This window comes from Hirundo rustica, chromosome Z, assembly GCF_015227805.2.
Source record: "Hirundo rustica isolate bHirRus1 chromosome Z, bHirRus1.pri.v3, whole genome shotgun sequence".
Classification (NCBI taxonomy): Eukaryota; Metazoa; Chordata; class Aves; order Passeriformes; family Hirundinidae; genus Hirundo; species Hirundo rustica.
In genome coordinates this window covers 34966387-34990841 of record NC_053488.1, presented here as the reverse complement: position 1 = coordinate 34990841, position 24455 = coordinate 34966387, and the positions used below count along the sequence as shown (strand labels likewise).

The following is a 24455-nucleotide window of genomic DNA, read 5'->3' as shown; positions in this document are numbered from 1 at the left end:
CTACGGAAATGTAAAGAATGTGAGATAATACCATAGTATAATCTCATTTATGAAGCATTTTTATGTATAATTGTGTAGAGTGAAACTTGAAGCTATGTTGTTTAGGATTTTTACTGTTGTTTAAATTTGAGAGGTTAATTCTTTCATAGATGCTTAAAAGAAAGCAACGTGTCATTGGTCTCTAGAACATCAAATTTTTAATCTCCAACTTAAAATGTAGTAAAAAGGTATAGTCCAAGGAACCTCTTTAGTAATACAAATGGGTCTTTGATTAAAGCAGATAATTTCTTGACAAAATAAACTAATGGTCTGGGAAAATAAAGAGCATGTTGTTGCTTAATCACATAAGAAGTGCAATGCACGCCTTTTCTCCATTCTGTTAAATTGTTCGGCTTTTCATCTTCTTTTGTACTATCTTGTAAATTTGAAGTATGTTACTTAGTCTTGCAGTGCATGTACTTCAAGGCACAATACCCGTTTTTATTAATAACTTTTGCATTCACTATCTGTGCCAAATCTTGTATCGTGCAAAAATTGTCAGGTAATGAACTAAGGGTATGCCTAAGAAAAGATACTAGGGATACATAATAAGCAAGGACAGGGAAAAATGTTCTTTGACATGTCTCTGCCTGGTGTGCATTGTACATCAGTGCCTCACAATCTCTAGTGCAGGTGGTCTTGCAATGTTTAAAGAATATGGAAGTGTGACTATTTTCATAATAAGCTGAGGTATAATCTGAGGTTTGAACTGAAGGTGCTTGGTTTGGCATGCTAAAGTGAGTGCTCAGTGCCTCAAAGGAAAGCAGTGGGCTACACCAACTGGGTGCTGAACCAAGGTGCTGCTGGTTAGACTGGGATGTGCCTGCATCTGATTAGATACAAAACGTGAGTTACTCTGACACTTCACCATCTCTAATGTTCTTGTGATGTTGGTAGGTAGCTCTCTAGCATTCATTTTCCAATCACTTCTAAAGAGTTGGCTGTAATGTGGATTTACCCATGCCTTGCTTTGCATGCCAAAGCAGGTGTGCTGAGGCTTGGATTAGTAAGCAACCCAAACACCTCTAGAAGACTTCAAAGAGGTACTGCTGTGATACTGAGTCCTATACTAATTCTCTGCCTAGTAACTGTACACCATGGTAAGTCTTGAATCTTGTTTTTTTGTAAGCAAGTGTAAACCTGGGAAGTCATTTTCCAAACTGTATTTACACAGTGAACTTCTATCTGATGTGAAAAATTGGCAAGTGTGGAGTGTGATGAGGTGAAGCAGGGTGAAGTGTGTATTTGCTACACTCATCCATATAAACTAGTGCTTGAAATCTTTCATTTTTTGCTGAAGCAACTCAAGCATCAGCAGAGAGTTTGACCCATACCATGCAGCTATGTGAGTCTAACCTGAGGAGGTTAGTCATGCATCATCTCAGGATTCCATCCCTAGAATTTTTAATAGTGGGGAGAGGTGTTTTATCAATACTCTGGTTTTTGTCAGTCCATTTAGATATTTGATTTTTCCTCTTCCCCCAGAAGTCATTACTTCACCCTGTCTAACTTGGAACACACACTTAAGAGAAGTTGTTCTTGTATCTCATAAAGACTTGTAAATAACGGGCCTTGATGAGAATCATAAGCTATTTTTGAGAAATGGAAACAGGATAACCTTGAGTTTAGTGTAACAGTAAAGTTTTGGGGGTTTTGTTATAAGTTCTTGGAGCTGAGAAGCCTTGAATTTTGGTCTTTAGTGTTTTTGTTCTGGTTGGAATGTAGGAAAGTTGCAGCCAATAGATTTTTGGTTTTGTTCTTTGGAGGAGAGTGGCCCCAGTGATGGAACAACTTCAGTGTCCATATTTCATTTAAATATGCCTCTAGAATACGAGTTGCAGGAAAGTCTTGATAGTTCTTGGGCATAAGTTGCTTATCCCAAAACTCTACTCTAGATGTCTGTACTGCATGAATTTGGGATTTTTCTGCTACAGCAATAGGCCTTTGATGTGCTTGGCCTAGTTTTGATTTGTTTTGTCTGTGAATACCACAGTTAACTTTGAGGTCAGTTTAAACTTTGAGTGTGGAAAAACCAGAATATTATTATACTTATCTGTTTGCCACTGCAAAGTACCATGTAAACTTTATGGTTAGGTAAGAATTTAATATCAATAAAATGTTATTCTTGGCTTAGCATTCACTTGTGAAAAGTACAATACAGTATGAAGTAAGAGACAACTGTCAGTTTGCTTTCTGTCATATTCTTTTCTGAATAATGTATTAAATAGAGATGTTTGTATTTCTAAAGTGATTTTTTTTTTCATTTAATTTAATGGAGATGGTATTAGTGAGCCCCAGTACTTTGATTCCAAAACAAGGCTTTTATCTTGGAAGTACAGATGTCAGGCAGAAATTTATGAAAGCTCTTACTTTATGCATTTTTTCAGAATGTAAGTATAGATGCAGGCTGGCTACAGATACTTGTGTTGATTTAAATCAGCGCTACTGCTATGCCTGTTTGTATTATATAAATATTACATGCACAGAATAGAGAAGCAGCTTGACTGGGTTTTTGAATGGGTTGATTATGTCTTCTGCAATGAACTGTAGTATCAGCTGTAGAGAAACAAGATTTATTTTATAAGCAAAGAAAGCAAAAGCTTTTATTCCATAACTTGTTTTATGGTCCCCCAGTTAGCCTTCACCAGTGAGCTTTGTAATTCTCCATCTGCTTCTGATTCTTCTGATGTCATTGATCCTAACAGTTTAGTGGGCTGGGTGAAATTGAAGTGTGGAAAGTTTTCCAAAATTTTGTGGGAAGCAGGTAAATTCATCTCTTACTCCAGAGTATTTTTGGAGGCTCTCAAAATGTTGGGGTTTTCTTTCTTGGTTTTTTGTTCACATTCTTCCCCCTGCCCCAAATCACCTAGTATTTTTATTCAATAATAAACAAGTTTGTATTCAACAGAAATCTGAATTTGCTTGATGAAGGAATTACTTTTAGATATATTTCTCCACTTTTTCTCTTGAGAGCAATAGGCATATTTGAGACTTAATTCTAGTCCTTTGGCTTAATATGAACCCATTATTTCAATAGGCATAACATTTTTAATTAGAAATTAAAATAATGCATGTTTTAATGATCACTACTGAATTTGTAGTCTAACTCAGAGTGCAGTGCACTGACAAGGCTATCCATGCCAATGTGCTCAATTTAATGACTTCACGAAATATAATGAACTGCCCCTGCCTCTCTACTTCCTCCACCCCTCCCAAGTGTTAAGTTTCTTATTTAGGTTACCAGTGTCTGTCAGCGGTTGAGGTTTGCAATGGTTTCCAGAAGTTACTGCTTATTCAATCCCACATTAAAACAAATTGAGAATTACATTTTTTGGTATGAAGTCAGAATCCAGCTCTGTAACATGTACAGTTCAGCATCAATTTTTTTCCCCCTATAGTTTCCATGTAGTTACAGAATTGTTTTAATCTGCAGATGTGTTACCTATTGAGCCTCTATCACAGTCCATTTGTAATTTACAGGACAATGTACTCTGTGATTTAAACTTAATTTCATGAGCATATTAAGAAATACAAAACCATGAAAAACAGTTGATTTCTGTTGCCCAGATTAGTCTATAAAGTGAATTCACAAAGTTTCTTAGTTTATAACCCGTAACTCTTAATCCATGCACTTGGGATCCGTAAAAAAATAAAGTTACCTAGCTCAACATAAGAGTACTTATCCTTCCTCCTTTGTCACCAGTGTGGGCATACCCTGTTTCACAGTGGGAAGTGTGAAAGCCTGAGCAGTCCAGTTGGTAGAGAAACAACTTCAAAAGTTGGGCTTTTTTGAATAAGCTGATGTTGTATGCTTTCAGGGTTGGAGGTATGGTTTATGTAATTCCTATGGAATAGAGGATGGTGATGAAACTGCCAAAGATGGTGGTTGCAGGAAATAGCAGTTTCCAGGTGATCATGGCAGCATAATGGCCCTTTAGCTTTTCTGGTCACCTGTCCTGCTTACAATATACTGTGTGCTTCCAGAATGCACCTCAGGCCTTAGCATCTTGGCCAAAATATGAGCAGGAGTTGAATACAACAGTCACAGTAGTGCAGATTTTATTTGCTGATAAAATTTTAGATTTTTTTTGTGCTTTCTAAAATACATATTTGGAAAGATACATTAGCCCCTTTCACAGAGCAGTACTGTATATCTTGAGGTACTGTATGTATGTGGTGTTTGACTTGACTCTCTTCTGTCTTAGAGATTTTATGTTCCTATAGCTGTCTCCTCTGTGTTATTGTTGGCTTCTTTTTGTGTCATTGCAGAAATTAAGGAAATAAAAGATACTCTTTTTACTTAGAAAATGAATGCAGGTATAAAAGCAGTGGATTGTCTGCCTTTAAGAAAGGGTAATTCGAAGAGAGCATGTGACAAGGGTGTATAAATAAGTGTTGTAAGTATGTCACATATTTTCTATGAAAATATCAGCTTCCATGTTGTAGGAAGATGTAAAAAGTCTGGTTTTAAAATTGAAAAGAAGACAGAGCTCAAGTTTCTTTTGGTTTTAATACTACTGTGCCCTAGAATCATATTCACAGATCTCATCTGTTGGAAAACATCTAAAATTACTCTCCTTCTGAAATGTAAAATATATGTACTATATGTAAAATAATGGGCTATAAGGAGACCAGTAAGAAAGATAATTTCTCTGTCTAGTTCAGTAATGATGCATATTTTATTCCTCCCTAGGGCAATACCATGATAGAACACGATGGGACACGAGAAACGTTAATATATAATTGATGAATTAGTCCATCAGTCAACTTTTGATCTGGTCTTGCATCAAAGGAAATAGTAAACTTTCTTCTTCTTCTTCTTTTTAATAGTCTTAAAGAATAACACCAGGAAAAGTCTTATAACTCAAATAGAACGTGTTGTCAAGGAGTGCGAAGTGCTTTTTTATTTTTGTTTTTTAATTGCTAGCCTGGGAATCGAGGAAGTGCCTTATGTTTAGACATTCAGATATCATAGTATTGTTCATTGTTGATGCTTCTTGCCAATGTTAATGCTGATATATATGTTATATAAATAAATGCTGTTTTACCAAATATGACACAAAACTACATTTGCAGTACAGACGCAAGAAGCATCTTATAAAAATATGCAATTGAATAATTTATGCAACACTGTGACTCAGTGTTTCACTAAATAAGATAATGAGAAGGGAATTTTACTTAGAAATTACATTTCTAAGTAATTCTTTTTAGTTAATTGTTTCTACATATTGTTGCAGAGGAGGAGGAGCACACTTCTGCTGTTTCTGCACATGTTTTGTGTAGACTTTTCCGGTGCTAGAGTATTAAACACTGAATTAATACATTCTAATTGAACAAATTATAAGTAGTTATCTATGAACAGGAAGCGCATCAGTGGATGTAGTCTCAGTCTTCCTTTCTCCTCCAATTGACATGACTTCTATTAACATGTAAATTCTGCTTTGTTTTCTTGGACAGTTTTTTTCAGAGCAGTTGTGCTGTGTGCATTTTTAAAAATTTGTCAGTCCCTGTAGGGAATGAGGTTGGCCATGTCCTGCTTTGGTCCTTTACTTTCCACTTGTGCTTCTGCAGTTCTGTCTATGTTGTGGGTAGAAGGGTGGTTAAGTAAAGGTGGAAGATAAGCTAAATATGTTTTCCTCTCTACAGTTCTGTAAATCTGTGGCAGTTTTAGACAGGCAGTTACAACACATATACCTACACATCTCTTCTAGGTAAAGGAAATCAATGGGTGTATGCAATACATGTTAAAGTGTTTCTAGAAGTTTCTCACTTCCTGGGCAACATAGAGATAAAAATGTTTGTAATCAGCCTGGAAGAAAGTAAACAGAGTAAACTTCTTGACTGTGGGTTCTTGTAAACTAAAATGTCACTTTTCAGATTTGAAGTGATATAAAAATGCATCCTTTCTTGCATATATATATATGACAGGTGTTCAGTGTTTAAAACAGTCCAGTTAGCCTACTGGGTGTTTTTGAGATTCTGAGAGCCCACTGCCGGCAGTTTCCATTAAACTGTGCAGTGCTAGAGCTGTTCTTGTCTTTTAAATATTCCCAGGTGTTAATTCTCGGAAGAAAGGATCCTGTATGACCCATTCTGGATGGTTCCTTTATTGCCAGTTCTAGCTGCAGATGACTTCTAGCTGCAGATGACCTCTCGTCTTGCCACTTTAACTTTTCAGATTCAATTGAGTGAGGAATGATACTGCTCATCTGTTTCTGGCTTTGCCTCTCCTGTAGGACCTCCTGTAGGCCTTCTGAGAAACACTTCTTACTTAAAACAGTTCAATTAAAAAATACATATATATAACTAAAGACTCAGCAGAGACTCTAATATATTCAAAGAAAGAAGCTTTTTCAGCTTTAGGAGGTTTTCCATAAAAAGGCCATGACTACTGTCTGTCCCAATCAATTCTTCCATAGCCAGGCTAGACTCAGGGTTCTTATTATTGTTTAAAAATTTCATGGGTTGGCAAAATTTTGTTTTCTAGATATAGAGAAATGTAACATGTTTTTGCCCTGCCCTGACCATAGCATGGGTTGAGGCGGGGGGGGAGGACAAGGACCTATCAAAAAAGCAGGTTGGGATATTGGCAGCTGAATTGACCAATGAGAAGTGTCAGTGCCACTTTGGAAGGAACATTTAAAACCAATCTGCTGGGAGCGCCTCGCTCTCTCGCTTTAGGATCAGCAATGAGGTAACATCGGAGGTGGCGGCAGCCTCGGGTCGGGCCTTGCTGCCCTTTTGGGCGGCCGGGCCGGGCCTGTGGGTGTCTGAGGGCCGCTGCCCGCACAGAGAGAGCCGGGGCCGGCTGAGCCCCTTTCCCTTGCCTGCGGGCAGGGGAGATGTTTCTGCTCACTCAGGGACACCAGCTGTCAGGGGCTTCTTTTCAGGAGTTTAAATTCCCTGGCATTCAGGTGGTTTTAGAGTCTTTTTTGCCCTCTGCAAAGCTCTGTGCCTGTTGGAGTCCAGGGCATTTCTTTGGTTGCCCTGGAGGGTCAGGGACCTGGGCAGGGGGGTCTGGGACCCCAGCCCAGAGCTCAGAGAGACACTGGCTTTGATTTCAGTCCATGGGAAAAACTTCCTACACTGAGAGAAGGTTTACAGGCCACAAGAATGTGAGAAATAGTAGTTTAGCTTATCACAGAATGAGAAAATAGTAGTTTTAGGTTCCTAGCATTGAAGTGAATGGGGACAAGATGGAGAATCTGGGGCGTTGTCTCCTTCTTATTCTCCTTCTTCTTCCCTCACTCCACCGCTCCATTGACGTGGCACAAAGTAGTTAGTGAGGATTGGGTCAAAGTAAAGATGACCTTTTTAGTAATAGTGATAGACATTGGTAAGAAATAGTAAACAAGAAATACATAGTAATTAGTATAAAAGATAAGGACAGCCCAGCTCGGGGGGGAGACGTGAGGAATCCATGCAGCTGCGAACGTCTTGTCGGACTCCGAGAAAATTGTAAGATAAGAAACAATAAACGAAGTATGCAACCTTGAAAAATCTAAACCTGAGAACTCCGTCTCTTCCTTCGGCTCGGCTCGGAGCTGTGCAGGGGAGCCAAGGACCCTGAAACCACCTGAATGTTGGGGTAAGCCCCCGACATGTGCCAAACCGAAGGAAGAGACGGAGTCTTCAGGTTTAGATTTTTCAAGGTTGCATACTTCGTTTATTGTTTCTTATCTTACAGTTTTCTCAGTCCAGCAAGATGTTTGCCGCAGCTTGGACTTCTCACGTCTCCCCCCGAGCTGGGTTGTCCTTATCTTTTATACAATTGCTACGTATTCCTTATTTACTATTTCTTACCAATGTCTATCACTATTACTAAAAAGGTCATCTTTACTCTGACCCAATCCTCACTAACTACTTTGTGCCAACGTCACTGCAGAAATGGAGTGAGGGAACAAGAAGGAATAAGAAGGAGACAACGCCCCAAAATCTCCATCTTGCCCCATTCACTTCAATGCCAAAAATCCCAAACCCACTGTTTTTTCACCCTGTGATATACTAAACTACTATTTTTCACACTCTTGTTTCCTGCAATGCTTCCTGCAGTGCAAGAAGCCTCTCCCATGGACTGAAATCAAATCCAGTGTCTCTCTGAGCCCTGGGCTCTGGGCTGGGGTCCCAGACTCCCCTGCCCAGGTCTCTGATCCTCCAGGGCAACCAAAGGAAAGCCCTGGACTCCAACAGGGAGAGGGGCAGCGGAAGCTTGGCAGTGCGGGGCCGTGTGCTCAGACCACGGCAGAAGGGGCCAAAACATGGCCCAGCTTAATCACCGCTGGCAGCGGAGAAAGCAAACCTGCAGCTCCATAACAACTCTGAGCTGGACCGCCCTAGATGAGACCGAGGGGTGGAAAAAAGGACCTTTACCAGTTTCCTTTATCAGCACAGCCTTGCATTTTTTCTTCAGCCTTGCAGTCCGGTGCGTGCACGAGGCCTTTGCAAGCCCGGGCAAATTTAACCCTTTCTTAGCAACATGGGACTTTTAAAGCACAATTCTTCCTAGAGAGAAAGAAGAAAGAGAAATACCAGAAGGTACATGGAACAGACACTGCCTGAAGTCAGTTAGATGAGAAATAAAAGAACTAATAATATTGGAATAGGATTGAAGAAGTGGGCATTTTTTAACCAGACTTTTCTAAGGTAAATTATGAAGAGATGAACTGTTCTTTGCAGCATCTTAGTATTATTTGGGTAGAATGCTATTTTAATCAAAATTAAGGACTGATGTAATAAAGATTTATTTGGGAACTTTGAACCCCCCGCTCCTGGGTCAAAAGGAGGTCTCAGCCTTTTGAGAGAAAGATAATTTTAGATCAGAAGAAGTATTCGTAAATAATACCCCAGATACACTGAGAAGTTCTGCCGATAGAACATCATGGTCTGTGAAGACTCCGGGTGGCAGCAGATGTGTGACGTTGAGAGCACTGGACTAGTTTGTCTTGTACCAAAAACATCTTCATAAAAAGATCTTAGAAGGACTCTTCTCCTAAGTAATGAGTAGTTATGTCTAAGTGGTAAAACTGACTGAAAACCCTAAACTATGTCTTTCTGTGTTGTTCAATAAGAAAGTTAATAGTTTGTAAGAGGAAAGAAGCATGTTTTAAGGTATCATTCTGTTTTAGTTTAAGTTTTTCTTGTTTTTCAACTTTTTTTTTCCTCAGTCTTTTAATATATGTTAAAAAAACTATGTTTGTTCATTTTTAAGCTTAAGCCTGCTTTGTTTATTTTTTCTCCTGATCTCTCCTTCCCGCAAAAATATTAACACTAAAACCCCTGCATTAATTGGTGTTTCCTCCCGGTTTTATGACATTAAAACCATTACAATAAGGAAAAAGATCTGGCAAAAGCTGGAAGATCACAGCAGAGAAGTCAAACTTTGCCTGAAATGCTGTCATGTTTTCCTCTGATCCTGTAGGAATTCTGTTGACATATGGTTCATATCTTCAGTTTTCTTTGTGATTTTTATTTTCTCTTAGGTAATGGTGATGATAAAGATTTCCTGAACTGCATTTATGTTAACCTTACAATATTTTTTAAAAAGACAGGTATAATGCCTAGGATAAAAACTAGCTTTTGTTATGACTTTTTTGACAAGCAGTGATAACTGTTCATGTTCTACCAGTTTGTAACAGGTGTTTTGACCAAATGTTGGGCTTTCTATCTGTCCTTACATGGTTATTTCTACTCCTGGTTACTTGCAGTTCCAAGTTTTTAATATGAATCCTGTGTCCATACTGTGTCTGCCTTTTGAGGATTTAACGGGGTGCTTTTGTGGTGGTTTTTTTTTGGTTTTTTTTTCTAAAGTAAAATTTCGCATCTCTTCTTTGCAGGACCCAGCTAGGATTCTGAACATAAATAGCAGCAGCAGTAGTAACAGTTTTTCAAAAACACAGAGGTTAACAAAGGAGCACAAAGAAAAAGTTTCTAAAGACTCAAAAGAACAAAAAAGTGCCTTCAAAGAACCTTCCAGGGAACATAACAAATCTTCCAAAGAGTCCTCTAAGAAACCCAAAGAAAACAAACCACTAAAAGATGAAAAAATGGTTCCTAAGATGGCCTTCAAGGAACCCAAACCCATGTCCAAGGAACCAAAATCTGAAAACAGCCCCATCCTTACCGTAACATGTGGGCAGCAACAAGAAAAGAAGACTCTCACAAAAAGGCCCTCTATGCTGGACACTGATGAATCTCCTGTAAGAAAAAGAAAAAAAGCCAGCTCGGATTCATTATTTAAAAGTTTTCCTAGTGCCCCACCACTGATTCTTACTTGTTCAGCTGACAAAAAACAGACAAAAGATAAATCTCAACTGAAGGAGGGGAGAGTCAAAACTGAAAATGATGCACTGGAAAGGAAGACGCCTACTCTGCCACCATTTGATGATATTGTAGATCCCAGTGATTCTGACATGGAGGAAAATGTTTCCTCCAAATCTGATGTAAGTGGTTGTTTAGTTTTGCTTAATACTTTACACAGTGCTGTATTGAGTATTCCTACTCTGTGGGACTGTGCATCAAATTAGTGTTCTCCCCTTTCTTTTTCCTGTCTATTGCCAGGTTGTCCAAACTGAAGGATGTTGATGGCCATGTTCCAACTTATGCATATTCTAGTTGAATTGTATAGCCTATTCAAGTCTACTCCATTACTAAATGTCAACATTATGATTATGAGCATATGGGAGATATCAATTAACAATGTTGCTCTTTTGATGTTTTTTAGAAATTCATGGTTTTTTTGAGAGAAAAGGAAATGGATTTAAATGCTTGTATTTCACATTCTAAATCATTGTGTTCAGGTATGAGAGAGTTCAGTAAATCCAGGAAAGGTTTGCAGTTTTATCAGAGAGTTACTTATTTTTTTGCTAGAAGAGGCAGTTTGGTCAATGATGCCAATTTTGTGGAGGAGGAATTCCTAGAATCTCACTCTGATAAGGGGAATCTATTCCCAAGTAGGCTTACCAAGAAGAATGACATTTTAATGGAAATTTGCTTTCCTGAAAATATTTGTCTACTGTGCTTTCTCATCTGTTTCAAGTATGATTTGCTGTTTATTTTATGATTAAAATTAGGATTTTAATCATTCTCCTAGTAAACTTTAGTTTTCAGAAGTATCTTTCATAGAGACATCTAGAGAAGAAAAGGAATAGTAGGAGAAGCCTTGTTTGGTGCCATTATTTATGCTTATGGCTAGAGGTGTAGTGTGCATGGTAAAGAGGAATTTTCCCCAGCCTTTCCTGTTCAATTTTCTCAGTTTTCTGATTTGAGTCTCTGTTATTGCCATCAGATTCATAACCCTGCTTGCCCTCTCTGGAACAGAAAATAAATGCCCTACTGTGGGGAGGTGTCAGCATTAGGTTTTTACTTTGTAGAAACTTCCCATGAGGGAGAAGGTAATTTACTTCTGAAGCGACCTTTTAATGACTGTTCCCTTAGGGGCATGCAAAGGCTGCAAAATTTAGAAGGTATACAACAGGATAGGCCCTGCTTTACAGCATGACACAGGGGATACTCTGATTGGAGTGGCATTCTCATTACGGCTTGGAACTTAACCAGTTTGTCTTCAAACCTGAAAATGTACATACTTGTCACCCTTGGTGTGAATTATTTTTTTGTGTTTTCAAAAAGCGGAATGTTCCATTTGAATTTGTCACTAGCCTTAAGACATGCTATCTACCCTCAGTAAAACAGGCTAATTAAAATAGATTTTTGGGTACCACGTAGGAGCACATACGCTTTTACTGGCTGCAGCAGTTCTTTTTTTTCAAAGGCAGAATTGAGACAAGCAAATCCACTGTAACTGGAATTTTACAAATGGTTTTGCAGAGCTGTGTGCTGTGTAGCAAGTTGAAAATAACTGATATATGGATGGTAGTTAAAACTAATGGTTTTAGTTGCTAAGAGGTGTTATCTTCTGTTGCAATCTCTTGCCCACTACCAATGGTATAATGGGAACACCTCTGTATTTTTAATAGCCTGACACAAGTCCATTTCCACAAGTCTATCATCCATCTACAGTTGACTTGCAGGACCTAAAGGAGTTCCTTAATTCTGTGCTAAAGCTAAAAAGAAGATTCAGGGTTTTCTAAGTCTGTAAGCCACTGTTACTGAGAGGGCAAACTGCTGAAGTCCACTCCAAGGAAGAAAATCCTGGTGGTTTGGGCTCTTTTAACTTTTACATACTGGACTCTGGAACTTCCATGGAGGAAGCAGTGTGGTCCCCATCGGAATGAGAGAAAAGGATGTCTGTCCCTTTTGGACTGTGGTCCTTAATAAATCAGACTGAGTATGGCTCCAGTCAGTGATGGGATACTATTTAGAAAGTCAGTAATATACTTACCTAAAGAAAAACTATCTATGAAACATGGAATAATCTCCTAAGGTACTTGTGTCACACAGTTGGCAAGTGCTGTGGGAGAAAGAGCTGGGAAGCCTGGTTAGTGAATATCTGCAGAATTTCTCAAGGAGATATTCTTTCTGCATTTTACCACTTAAAACCAGGGAATCTAATGAAAGGTGACCAAGCAATGTAATAAAAATCATTCTGTATGTTGGAAGAAATAGTTTGGACTTTTTTCTATGTATTGATAAGCTTCTAAGTGTTTCAGGAAGTTTCACAGCTAGATCCATAAAGGGAATATCCTATAAACATAATCATATTAAGGAAAAGTAAGAAAAAGAAGTTGCTATTTTACATAGAGAGTAATGGAAGTAAAAATATGACAGTGCTTTTTCTATACAATGACAGTAATTTCAGATCTGTCTAGGCTTTATGATACTAACAAACATAGTTGCCTGAAGCTGGGAACAGGCTTCTTTAGTCTAATATCCTGGCAAAATAATATGCTGTAGGTCAATTGTTATTTCTTTGGACAGTTACAGTGGTGGGTATCATAGCCCTGGTGAACAAAGCATGTATCGTTATTTGGGAGTATATTTGGTATTATCCAGATTTATTCCTAAGTGTCTTCAGGAAAGCAAAACTACTATTCAGCAAATTCAGGTTAGGTATAACAAATTACATTACAAATCAGTACCTAAAAGAAAATTGTTAGGTGCATTTTTCTAGTTCGAGTTTTATTTATGAAATTTATGCAAACATAATAATACTGCATGAATGTAATGTTCACAGATTGTATATAATGGAATTATTAATAACTTTGCTGAGAATATTGAAGTTTCTTCACTGCAGGGAGTAAGAAATGGTCTCATTCTCAAACACATGTTCCAAAATGGTGACTGTTCCCTTTGCTGGTATTGCATATGCATATACTCATATGCAAAACTTCACATGTAAAACATGATAAATTTGTAATAAGTGGTGCAATGTAGAATGCAGAACCCCTGCAAAAATGAGTTTCTTACTGTTGCTGATCACACATAGGATGGTTCTCAGAATTAGATACAGTCTATTATCAGTTGTCAATTGTGAAGTCTGGTTTTGGGATTTTAAAGAAAGGATTCTGAAAAGTCCCTGTGGTAAAGGAATCCTACAAGCATGATTAAACAGATATTGTTTCACTGGGAAGGTGCTACATGATGGCAGTACTGCTGCTCACCTGATTTCTTTGGATACAGCCTGAGTTCAGTGAATTAGGGTAGAGTGTATCATATCAACCAGTGGGCTTGAATTTCAGACAACAAAGTAGAGTGTTCTCAACCCTTCATGTTACATGCATTTTATTCTGCCTAGTTATGGGCATTCAGACTTGAAACATGAAGTAGAGGACATAGAGTTACAGCACCTCCAGAGAGAGGTGCAGTCTTTTTCAGGTTGTTAAGTGTGTCTGCCAGTAGTTAATCTTCCCTTAGAGCTATCCTTTGAAATTCATGTTTCAGAATCCAGACAAGTTAGCATGCTGTTGTCTCAGGGGTATTTCAGAAAGCTGGACACTGTCCTTTGGTGTCTTGTAGTCAGTCTCTATTTTAAGCTTCAAATGTCTCCGTTAAATTCAGTGGGAAATACAGGGAATCATACGCTTGCTTAGTGATAAACTCTCTGCCCTTGTTTAATAGTCTTTCTGTGTGTGACGTTGACCAAGACCATGTATGATCATTCCTCTGTGGTCTGTTTGGCATACACTGTAGTGTGGGGCACTGTGGGATTTATTTTAATTTTGTTTTTCTGTTGACTTTGGGCTGTTGGCAAGTGAAACAAGTGTCTACCTTTCTCTTCGTGTTGCTTTGTTAAGTATCACTTTTCAAATACATCTGTGAATTAAAGTATGTTGGACTTCAGTGTTTGTGATCAACTAGGTGTTCAAAAGAGTATGGGATCTTTTTTGAGTTCATTTGGATATCACACATAAAGGCAGAAAAACTATTTTACTGGCTTTGGTAGGAGACATACAAAATGAAGTATAAAGAGAAAGCATGTGGATTTATGGTTTTATTGAGGCATAGACATGTTAACACACTCCAGTTCAAAATTCTAAAGATTTCACTTTTAAATTCAATTACAAGATGTTTTAGTTAATCAAAACTCCACCTGTTTGCTGCATTTCCACTGTGTGGAAGTGCAGCAAAATGATAAAAAAAAGGACTTTGATTTTGCTGCTAGGCTGAAATATGGTGATATCCTTGTAATAATTGTGTGAGCTGCAAGCTGTTTGTTATATGAGATGGAGAAATACAGAATTTTGGGTCTGAGTAAGGCATTTTCCGTGGTTGGAGCTGCCCCTTTTTAGCTGTGGAGCCATTTCAGAAGGGATGCTTAGATATGTCTTGTTTGATTAATGCTGGTTTTGCGTGACTGGGTAGGAAGGAAAAAGTATTACATGACTGCAGCAGGAGGGCACAAAGGAGATAAGGCAGGTGATACATACCTATTCAGGTATTAAGTATTCTCCATGTATCTCCAGTTGTAGAGAACTGAATATCAACTCTTTAAGTCTTCCATGCATGACAGTGGTTTGGTGAATTTTTTAGGGAGACAATATGTCTCTGATGAATGAATTTCTTCAGGTGTGATTATTTTGCTTGTGGTATATATTGGTTTTTTCCCTTCTGCCTGTATATGTCACTGCATTAGTAATGGCAGCAGCATGTCAAAGCCTATGGAAATACAATCTGAGCAGAAATGTGAGCTAGCTCAGGAATAAGGGGTTTCAGTTATTAAGAGCAGAGTACATTAGTGGGTCTTTTACCTGTAGCAAAAAATCCTGTCTTCTCAGAAAGGCCTTTACGCAATGATGAAAACATGGCAGAGATCACATAGACGATGCCTTTGTACTTAATTAACTGCTTGCATGTCCTAAAGCAGTCTTAGAGTATGAGTACCTTTTTAAAGGAATCCATAAAATGCCACTTCCAGTCTGGTACATGATGTAGGGATTTGACGATTGCAAAAGTGGAAGAATGTATTGAAAACCCCCCATAGTATTGTAAAATCTCCAGGCCCTTGTTAGCTGAAAAAGCCTACTTTCTGCCAGGGTTTGGAGATAAAGTCAGAGCTTTTTGAGGTAATATTTAGAGTCAGAAGGAACAGTAGTGAGCTGGAGCTCCATGTGCTGTATTCCTGTAGTTACCAAAGGGGAAAAAAAAAAGAGAAGATAGGTTTTATTTGTGAAACAGTGACTCTCGAGATGATTAATGGTGCAGGTGAGGGTTAATACTGATCATGTGCTTCCACTGCAGATGGGGCCCTGTGGCTTTGCAACTGTCATATTATTACAGTTGCATATTATTACTTTACTTTACTTTTCGTGTGATAATTAAATGACGTTTTTCTGATTCTTGTCCAGGATATAACTGCTCTTAAAACCATGCCCGCCACTCATGTCTTATTGTTGGACATAGTACTTCTGTGGTGAGGAGGTAATTCACTACTCACAAACAAGTAAATGTTGTACAGTCCAAGGTGTTTCCTTACAGATATATGCTCAGAGAGAAATAGTGACCAAAGATAAGCAGACCTCTTTAGAGAAGTGGCAGTAGGACAACTATGCTCTGTGGCCATCAGCATCTACTGTGGTATGGCACCATTCAGCTGCTATACTTTGCCTATTTTAATTAATTGTTACTATGAAGCAAAAAATGCTTTGTCTTCTCTCGCAAAAGCTTAGGTGTATGTTAGGCTGTTCTGTATATGGTGAAATTGCTATTGCTGGGTGAGGAAGCAGTATGACAGACAAGTAGAGATCCTCTGGGCAGCAAACTCAAATGTTAAAGTGAGACAGTTTTGTTACCAGTGTGTGTTTGGAAATCACTGGCTTACAGAAACGTTAAAAATCTAAAAATAAAGCAGTGGAGACAAACTATGTATATACAATTAAACGTTCAGGTTGCAGAAGTAATCTTACGAGAGCCATGGAATTTTGTATTCTTGAGGCAAAGTCTGGGTGTGGTTTGGGTTTTTTGGGGGGGGGGGGTGTTTGGTTTTTTGTTTTTGTTTTCCCCTCCAGTTTTAGGCAATGTCGCATTTTGACCACAGAATTAACATTAATCGTTTTTAAGCTACTAATACAGACTGCAATATTTAATTTAATTTTTCATTTGCAAGTGCTGGCTACATCTGCTTCATTGTGGCTACCCATGTGAATTAACTCAAATATTTGCATAAATGCAGGTTTGAATTGAATTTTTTAATACATATTTTCATATATTTTTTAATATATGGATATAATTGCATATTTTCTGTATTTCAGCATTGGAAACCCTGTTCATCTTCTATCCTGCAGAAAGTAAGGGTTTTAATTGTGTTTGTGCAGTGCCAACACTGTAATTGTTTGGGGTGCGTTTTGTGGCATAAAAAGACTGTCTCATGTCCAGTAAAGTCAGGACAGTTTTGAGAGGCCAAGGTGGATTGCAGTCAAAATAATAAAATATTAAAACCAGGATGTTTTATTTTAATCATAATTAAGTGAGATCTTCTTGATAAGGATTTCATTGCTTTGAAGTTGCTTTATCTATCTACTTATATAAGTTACGTTGTGATTCAGAGGAATGGATGCACATATTTAAAACGAAATCCAACACCTGACAGTTTTCAGCTGGCATTTTATCTACAATAGGTAGATCTATTCAAGGCTTTTATGCCCTTTTATTTTTAATGTGGAACCAGTATGTTTACACTTCTTCTAGCGGGGCAGAAACGTCATGGCTTACTCATGTATTTTTGCAAGATTGCTGCCAAACTCTCTATGAACTTCATTAGATAATTTTGGTAATACTTCCCATTCAGAGGCTTGTACTCTGGTCATGATGGACATGAACTCTCCAGGACACACTGTAAGTACACAATTTACTTTTTATATTTAAAGGACTCAATAATCCTCTGAAGTTTAAGTTTTACTAACACAGGAAAAAGACTGCTTGAGCTCATTACTGCAGTGAGTATGTACCCTATCTCATGCCTGTGCAGAGGGAATCACCGTGCATTGCCTGCTGATGGATGACGGACTGCTGTTCACCTCTCTGTGCTGTGGGGCCCTGGAGTCTGGCACTGCGGAGGAATGCTGGGGGGCTCTCTTGGGATGGGCAGTGGATGCTCCTGATGGACATCATTTGCCTGCCCCAAACTCAAGGATGATGGTGCCTGTGTGTCTCTCTGTTCTCCCAGTATTGAAGTTTGCATGTGAGCCTGGTAAAGGAAATAAATGAAAGCAGATATAATCAAGCAGTTTTCTTTCATGCCCTCTGTATGGCAGCTGCCTTTCCATCTCAACATTATCCACTCCTCCTCTGCCAGACAACCATTGCTGTTTAAGGGCAGTGTCATACCTGAAACCAATTTTGATAGTATTTTGAGTGTTCATTTAAAGTGGTTTGAGATCACCACATCAGCAGTAGAAAAACTGCTACATAGCTTAAATTCTTAAGTGTTGATGTGAATTTGTGTTAACTCTCTGAGTCATTATTCAGTAGAACTGTTTTGGCTTAGTCAATACCTCAATACAGCTTACATCTTTGTTAGAAAGAGATGTGAAAAAATTGATTAATTCATGCTTTTTCGTACCAAAACCCAGAACCAAACCCAAAAAACAAAAACTCAGAAAAACCTGAGTAAAACATCCAACTCTATTGGCAATAAAACCTAACATCTTCTGTTGAAGGCCTCTAAGCTTTCTGGCTTTCATCTTCCCTTTGAAATAGAAATCTTTATTTGCCCGTCAGAAATGTGTACTTTGTGCTTCCTCTGGCGTTGGGTATGTTAGTGGGATTTCTAGTGTCTCTCTCTGAGCAGCAATATTTCAAGCCATTCATTCCCATTGGGGCTGAAAACAAGTAGATGCATGATCAGATTTATTTATTTGTTTTAACATTGTGCTGCTGTGGAGGAACAAAGAACTTTGGTAATTAATGCTGTCTTTGGCCTAATGAAAATTACAGTCTTTGTACATGTGTAGCTCAGTGAGATGGAGCCGCCTGAGTCCAGAACATCTATATAGGGTTTTTTGAACTATCTTGAGACATGTTACCTGTTCTTGCTGTGGATATCTGAACATGAAGGAAATTCTTACTGTGTACTTAGTGTGTTGCAAGCCACCTGGAAAAGGTGAGAAACTTATGCCCTGTGTTGTAGGAATTAATGTTTCATCCAGCAGATTTAGAAGATAAGGACAAATGGAGCTATTTGCACTTCACAGAATCTGTTTACATATCCATGGAACTTGTATCATCATCTCAGAGTGATATGAAAGGAGACTTTAGAGGTGACTGATAATAGGTACCCCATCAGCAGCAGAGCTGTGTTTTGTTGTTGAAGTTAACAGGCAACTCCACATGTGCCTGAGTTCCCCGAGGAAATATGACTGACCCATCAGGGGATAACCAGAACTGGGGCCAGCAGTAACTGGATCAGTGTCTCAACACTGATTATGCCACTCAGAAAACTACTGCAAAACTTATGCTGTTTAATACCATACTTGGTGAACAGTCTTGATTAAGACAGAAATAAATCACGTGATTTTGCTGCTCTGTATGAGATCATTTTAGGTATTACCTAAATAGTAGGAGGAGATTACATTCAGTAACCTGTGTTTCATAATTCAAATTATCAGCTGCAAAAGTATTACAGTCTAAACCATGGCATGAAAAGAAGTAGATAAGGCTGTGACAATTTTACTATTTTTTTCAGTATATGGATGGTATTTTTTGCATTGCCCATGTTGCTGTAGTGGCTTTTAGTTATTACAATGTAGCTGTATTCTGTAGATGAAAAAGACATAGTTTCAAGATAGTGCTTGCTTAATGCATTGTGTCTTTCACACGAAAAGTAAGATATCATCAAGTAAAGTGCCATGGTCTGAGTATTCTGGACAACAGCAATTCAGTTGCAAATTACTCGGGTTCAGGCCAGAAAAAGGCCAAAGGAGGAAGCCATTCTTGCTGCTCTTGGTGGCCTAAATTTGCTTTGGGAGAGGACTAGTAAGAGTAAATAAAATTTTGCATGTTAAATGTTACAATTTTAGCTAAAGGACACAGTTTGTAGATTATATGTTTCAACTTGATTTGTCTGTGCTATATACAACCTTTTTGATCCTTTGAACTCTGTAAAACTCAAGATTGATCTGGTTTGTGATACATGAGATCTTCATTTAGCCAGTATTTCAAATAATGTAATTATAGCCCAGTATTTTTAATAACTTCATTCAATGTTTAAGGTACCTATTCAGACAACTATAAATTACATTACAAGTAAGTTACACTACATTATAACTATTTGAATTACGTTTAAATATAAACAAGTATCACATTTTCTTATTTTTGTAAGACATTGTCTTTGTTGTGTGTTATAGTCTTATGTCTTATCAAACAGAAGCAAATCTCTATTAACATAAAACTCAGATCACACTGTCAAAAACTTATTTTAAATCAGAGAAGCAGAGATAAGGAGTTTTAAACAAGGATTACTTTTTGTAATATTCTTTTTGTAAAAGTAGTTGTGTAGGCAAAGTTACAGCAAGCAGATGTGTCAGCTGTAAATGGTAAAGAACCAATAAAACAATAGAAATCTGCTCTGGGTTTTTTTCTCAGACATTCAGCATTGTATGGTCTGTGTGTATATAATACGGATGATCTGTTGTGAAAACTACTAGACAAACACATCATACTATCACAGACTGAGAGCTTAGGAACCATCTTATCAGATATTTCAGATCTATAGAGAAAAATGTGTATAGAGCCTAGAGCATTGTTCCATTTACAGTATCCCAAGACTGGCTAAAAATTATGACATTTTGAAAAATAGCTTGAGGGGTATTGTTTTGTTTTAGAGACTTGAGAATTTTTTAGGATACAGCATATATTTTTGTATTTTTCTCCCTACAGCTTTTCACTGAAACTGGAATGTACGATAAAGGAAAACTGAGGTGTTCAGATAATAATTTAAATCCCAGACGTTAACTTTGAAGGAAGAGTAAATACAGTGAGGCTTGCTGTAAAACTGACAGGGCCAACAGAGATCTGCACTTGATTTCTCTGTCGTTTGTAGTTAAATTTTGAAGAATTTAGTTTTCTGGGACATGAGTTCAAGAGCCTGTGCAGCAGGACTTCAAAAAATTTTTAAAAAAGCTGTTGTTTTTCATATGTTGAGGTCTGTGTTTACTTGATTTGTATGACCTCAACAAGCTTTCCACATAGTAAAGTTTTAGTGTGGAGTCATGCTGCGAGTGTTCTACAGAGTTTGAGCTACGTAAGAATGGAGAGGAACTGTGGTGAATTTGTGAAATCTCTGAGTACCTGCTGAGAAGAAGAAATTTCTAATGTGGAGAAATGTACCATAGTACAAAATTACACCCATAAAACAGTTTTACATGTAGATGGTTTTCCAGTTGCTTATTTTCTTAACAGGAGTGTGTGAACTAAGACACTCATTAGAACATTAGAACTTCAGATCTGGGAGAATTTAGGTGAACCACCTTCCTACTGCCCAGAAGTGACAGCAGACTGTCTGATTTCCCAAACAGTGAACTGTGAATGCATCAACATCTGTCCTTCTCAGTGGTGACACATAACATAGGGCACTGTAAATAAAATAGTGCAAGAGAAGGGAGCTGGGAAGTCTTAGCTTCCAACACAGCAGCTGAAGGGCCTGGCCAGAACAACTACAACCTGTCTTCTATCATTATTTAATCCCATTAGAGCAGAAGATGTAGAATAGTTGAATAAAGCTCTCACTTTGGCTTTAATACCTAGACTGAATTTTCTGGTTTGTATTTAGTACTAAAATTGAAATTACTTTTTTCCAAAACACATTTCTTTTTTTGGCGCAAGACAGCTCTGTGTATAGAGTATGTGGAAATACTCAAAGGTAAAGTTTAAAATGTTAAGTCAAACTCTTAGAAAATCAATACCTGAGTATTGCTGTCCACTTCATTTGGCCTTTCCACAGCTAAAGTGGTGCAGAGGGGCACTCGCTGTCACTGGGCTTATAAAATGAGCAATGTCCTCCAAACAAGTATCTTATATCATTTGGCCTCATTGTTTTCCCATATAGTTCAGACTTTGTATGGAATACAGACCTGTTAAATTTCCCATGTTGTGCTGCTCATACTTTATCAATTCTTTGCAAATATTGATGTTTTTTCACGCATTTTTGGGGAAAGCTGGTCTAAATAATACAGTATTTAGTGCCAGTTTTGAAAAGCCTTCATATAAACCTGTCTTTGCTAGCATTACCTACATATTCAGGACACTCTTTATCCTTCTTGGTAAGGAATTTCCATCAGTTTGCCTCTTGTGTTTAAGGACCATGTTCATACTCACATGACATTTTTAGTTTATTTTATCCTTAGTTTACTCATTATCTTGTAGTCCTGAAATCCATGGAAGCTGTGGTATTCAGCTGCTATACAAGGAAAATCTTGATCTTCCCTCTTTTAGTTTTTTGCTGGCTTTACTGTGTGTCTGCCACTCTTTCCAGTAAGGTATTTTCAGCAAAAATACCCTACAGGTTACAGAACAATTTTCACTAGTGATTCATCTTTCAATTTTATTGTACAACGTTCTGCAAAAAATTTTATCTGTGCTTTTTGCTCAGTCTGCTGTTCATGAATATTCTAAATCTGAACTATTTGTGCATTTTTATGTTAGCATTGTCTCAAATTTACTTTTGATTTATAAAGGTAAAATAAAATCCCTTCGTAAATACGGAAGGAAAAGGATTTTCTTTCAAAACTAGGTAACATGTTTCAGTAGGACAGTCTCTAAGGAAATGAAAATCCCACTTGATTCAGTGCAGTTGTCCAGAGGAAACAATTGCAAAGATTTGATTTTTCTTGATGCTACTTTCTAAAGGAAAGCTGTGTTTCAAATTCAAAGAATCACAGACTCGTTGAAGTTGGAGGGGTACTTCTGATGGTCATCTGGTCTACCTGTCCTGTTCAACCAGGACGACTTTGAGCTGGGTGGCCAGGACCTTGTATTTTTTTTCAATATCTGTTAGGGAGGGCAGTGTCAAAATCACCCTGGGCAGCCTGTGCCCATGATTGGTTACCCTTGCAGTGAAAAGCTGTTTGCTGATGTTCAGTGGGAACCTCTTGTGTGAGCTACAGATAGGTTGAATTATTCTACTGAAAATTTAGTTCACTGACAAGGCACTTAAGTGTCAGTAGAAGTTTTAAGTACAGGAGTCTTGTTAGAGAAAAGGGCTTGACCTGCAGGAGCATGCTCCTCCTCCCTGAAATTCTCAATTTGCACAAAGTGGAAGTGGAAGCAATGCTTAGCTGTGTAAGTAGTTTCAAGTGTATAGACTTCTCAGTAAGTATAGCACTGGGAAACATGTCTCTAGACTATTATGCAAAAAATAAGAAATATGTAGGCTTACTGATATGAAATGAGATACTGCTTCACCACTTATTGTTTACTTCAAGAAACAATTTATAAGCTTCCTTCAAAATGGTTCAGGGAAAAGCAAGAAAAAACATTGTCACCCACATACAGATATCTTCTGTTTCTTAATGTAAGAATTAATAAAGAACTTGAAATCATGGGGGTTATTTTTAGAGTCATAGAATCAAACAATATCCTGAGTTGGAAGGGAACCACAAAGATCATCTAAGTCCAGCTCCTGGCCCTGGACCAGACAGCCCCAGGAAGTTGTACAAATTGGGACAACCATGAAATATTACAGAAAACCAGCTCTATTATATCCTTTGTCATAAACAGGTGGCTTTTTCATGAGAGTTGTTTGCAGCTCAAGAGGGAACTATTTGTAAAAACAGAGAAGAATTCGGAAATGTCAGAATCCAGGTAATTTAGAAAAATCACTGTTAAAAAAGGTACCTTTTCACAGAAGACTTGGGCCAAAGAAAATTGTTATTTTTTGCTGAACAGTTTCAAAGCACAGAATCCCTCAATCAGGCCTAATAAAGAAGTAACTGTCTCCTATGCATCACTATGAGAGCAGTAAAACAAAGTAGACTGTCTAGGAATGCAATAAATCATATGGGGTCATTGCACTAATGAACAGTTCAGGCCCAAACTCTCATTAGCTTGTCTGTAGAAAGAGAAAATTGGTAAAACAGGAAAAGGCCATATGAGAGAAGCTATTCACTGATACTGTCTTAAATTTTATTGTTGAAAGATAAGCTTTAGCTCATTTCAGACACATTAAAAAATAAATATTTTGTAGTTAAGAACCAGTGAATATGATCAGGAAGTCCAATGCATGAAGCCGTAAATACCTAAGTCCTTGAGATAAGAACCTGTGTAAAACTGTCAAAAAGCATTGCTTAAGTGACGAAAGACATTCTCGGTTAACTAGAAACCTGGGTGCTGTTGGCACTAATCTGTATTAGTATATGGAAGGCATGTTTTTAATTCCTTTTGAAAAAGCAAATCTTTTCTGTTAATAACATTCATTCTCAGGTTAAAAGCAACTGTTTCTTATGGGTGCACTTTCACCCAGATTTCTCAGTCAAAAAATGAAGGTTTCATTTCCAGTACTTAAGTTTTAATATTTATGCTAATCTCTATGTCTTGGAATAAATTTCAGATTAGGCTGTTTAAGGAAATAAATGGTTTCAAAAGTTAATAGGAACCCATTTTAAATATGTATGGATGATTCATAAGTGTTTCATAAGGACTTTCTGTGGTTTGAGTTCTCAAATGATCTTGCTAAAGCAGACCAAAAATTTTACCAGGAAAATACAGAAGTTTGTATGTATTTGTATTCATTTGTTCTTGTGATACTGACCCAGTTATTTAATGCTGGGAGAAAATTTTGAAATGGAGCAATTTCACTGGTATTTTCGTGCCTTATAATGAGAATGAGCCTAGGCCTTTCCCCCTTTTCTTCATTTCAAACAAGCTGGTTAAAAAAATAAGTATTCAACTTTTAACAGTGAAATAGACTCTGCCTATGTGATTTTTTTTTTTCTTTTTAGACTTTTAGCACTTGAAGGCCAAATGTGACTGTCTTTTAGTGTTGCTATTTTTTGAGGGAATGGACTTTAGATAAGTAAAGTTCATGTTGA

At 37.7% G+C, this 24455-nt stretch overlaps 1 protein-coding gene across 3 annotated transcripts in view; it reads left to right on the top strand.

Moving 5' to 3' along the window:
- The window catches only part of MLLT3 (MLLT3 super elongation complex subunit), a 129355-nt gene that overhangs the window by 81220 nt on the left and 23680 nt on the right, over positions 1-24455 (top strand). For 2 of the 3 annotated variants that reach the window (XM_040090702.2, XM_040090701.2), the window contains exon 6: positions 9873-10478. The exons of the other annotated variant lie outside the window; for it this stretch is intronic. In XM_040090702.2, coding sequence (XP_039946636.1) covers positions 9873-10478 — 606 coding nt within the window. The remainder of the gene's footprint in view (positions 1-9872; positions 10479-24455) is intronic. 3 annotated transcript variants of the gene reach the window in all.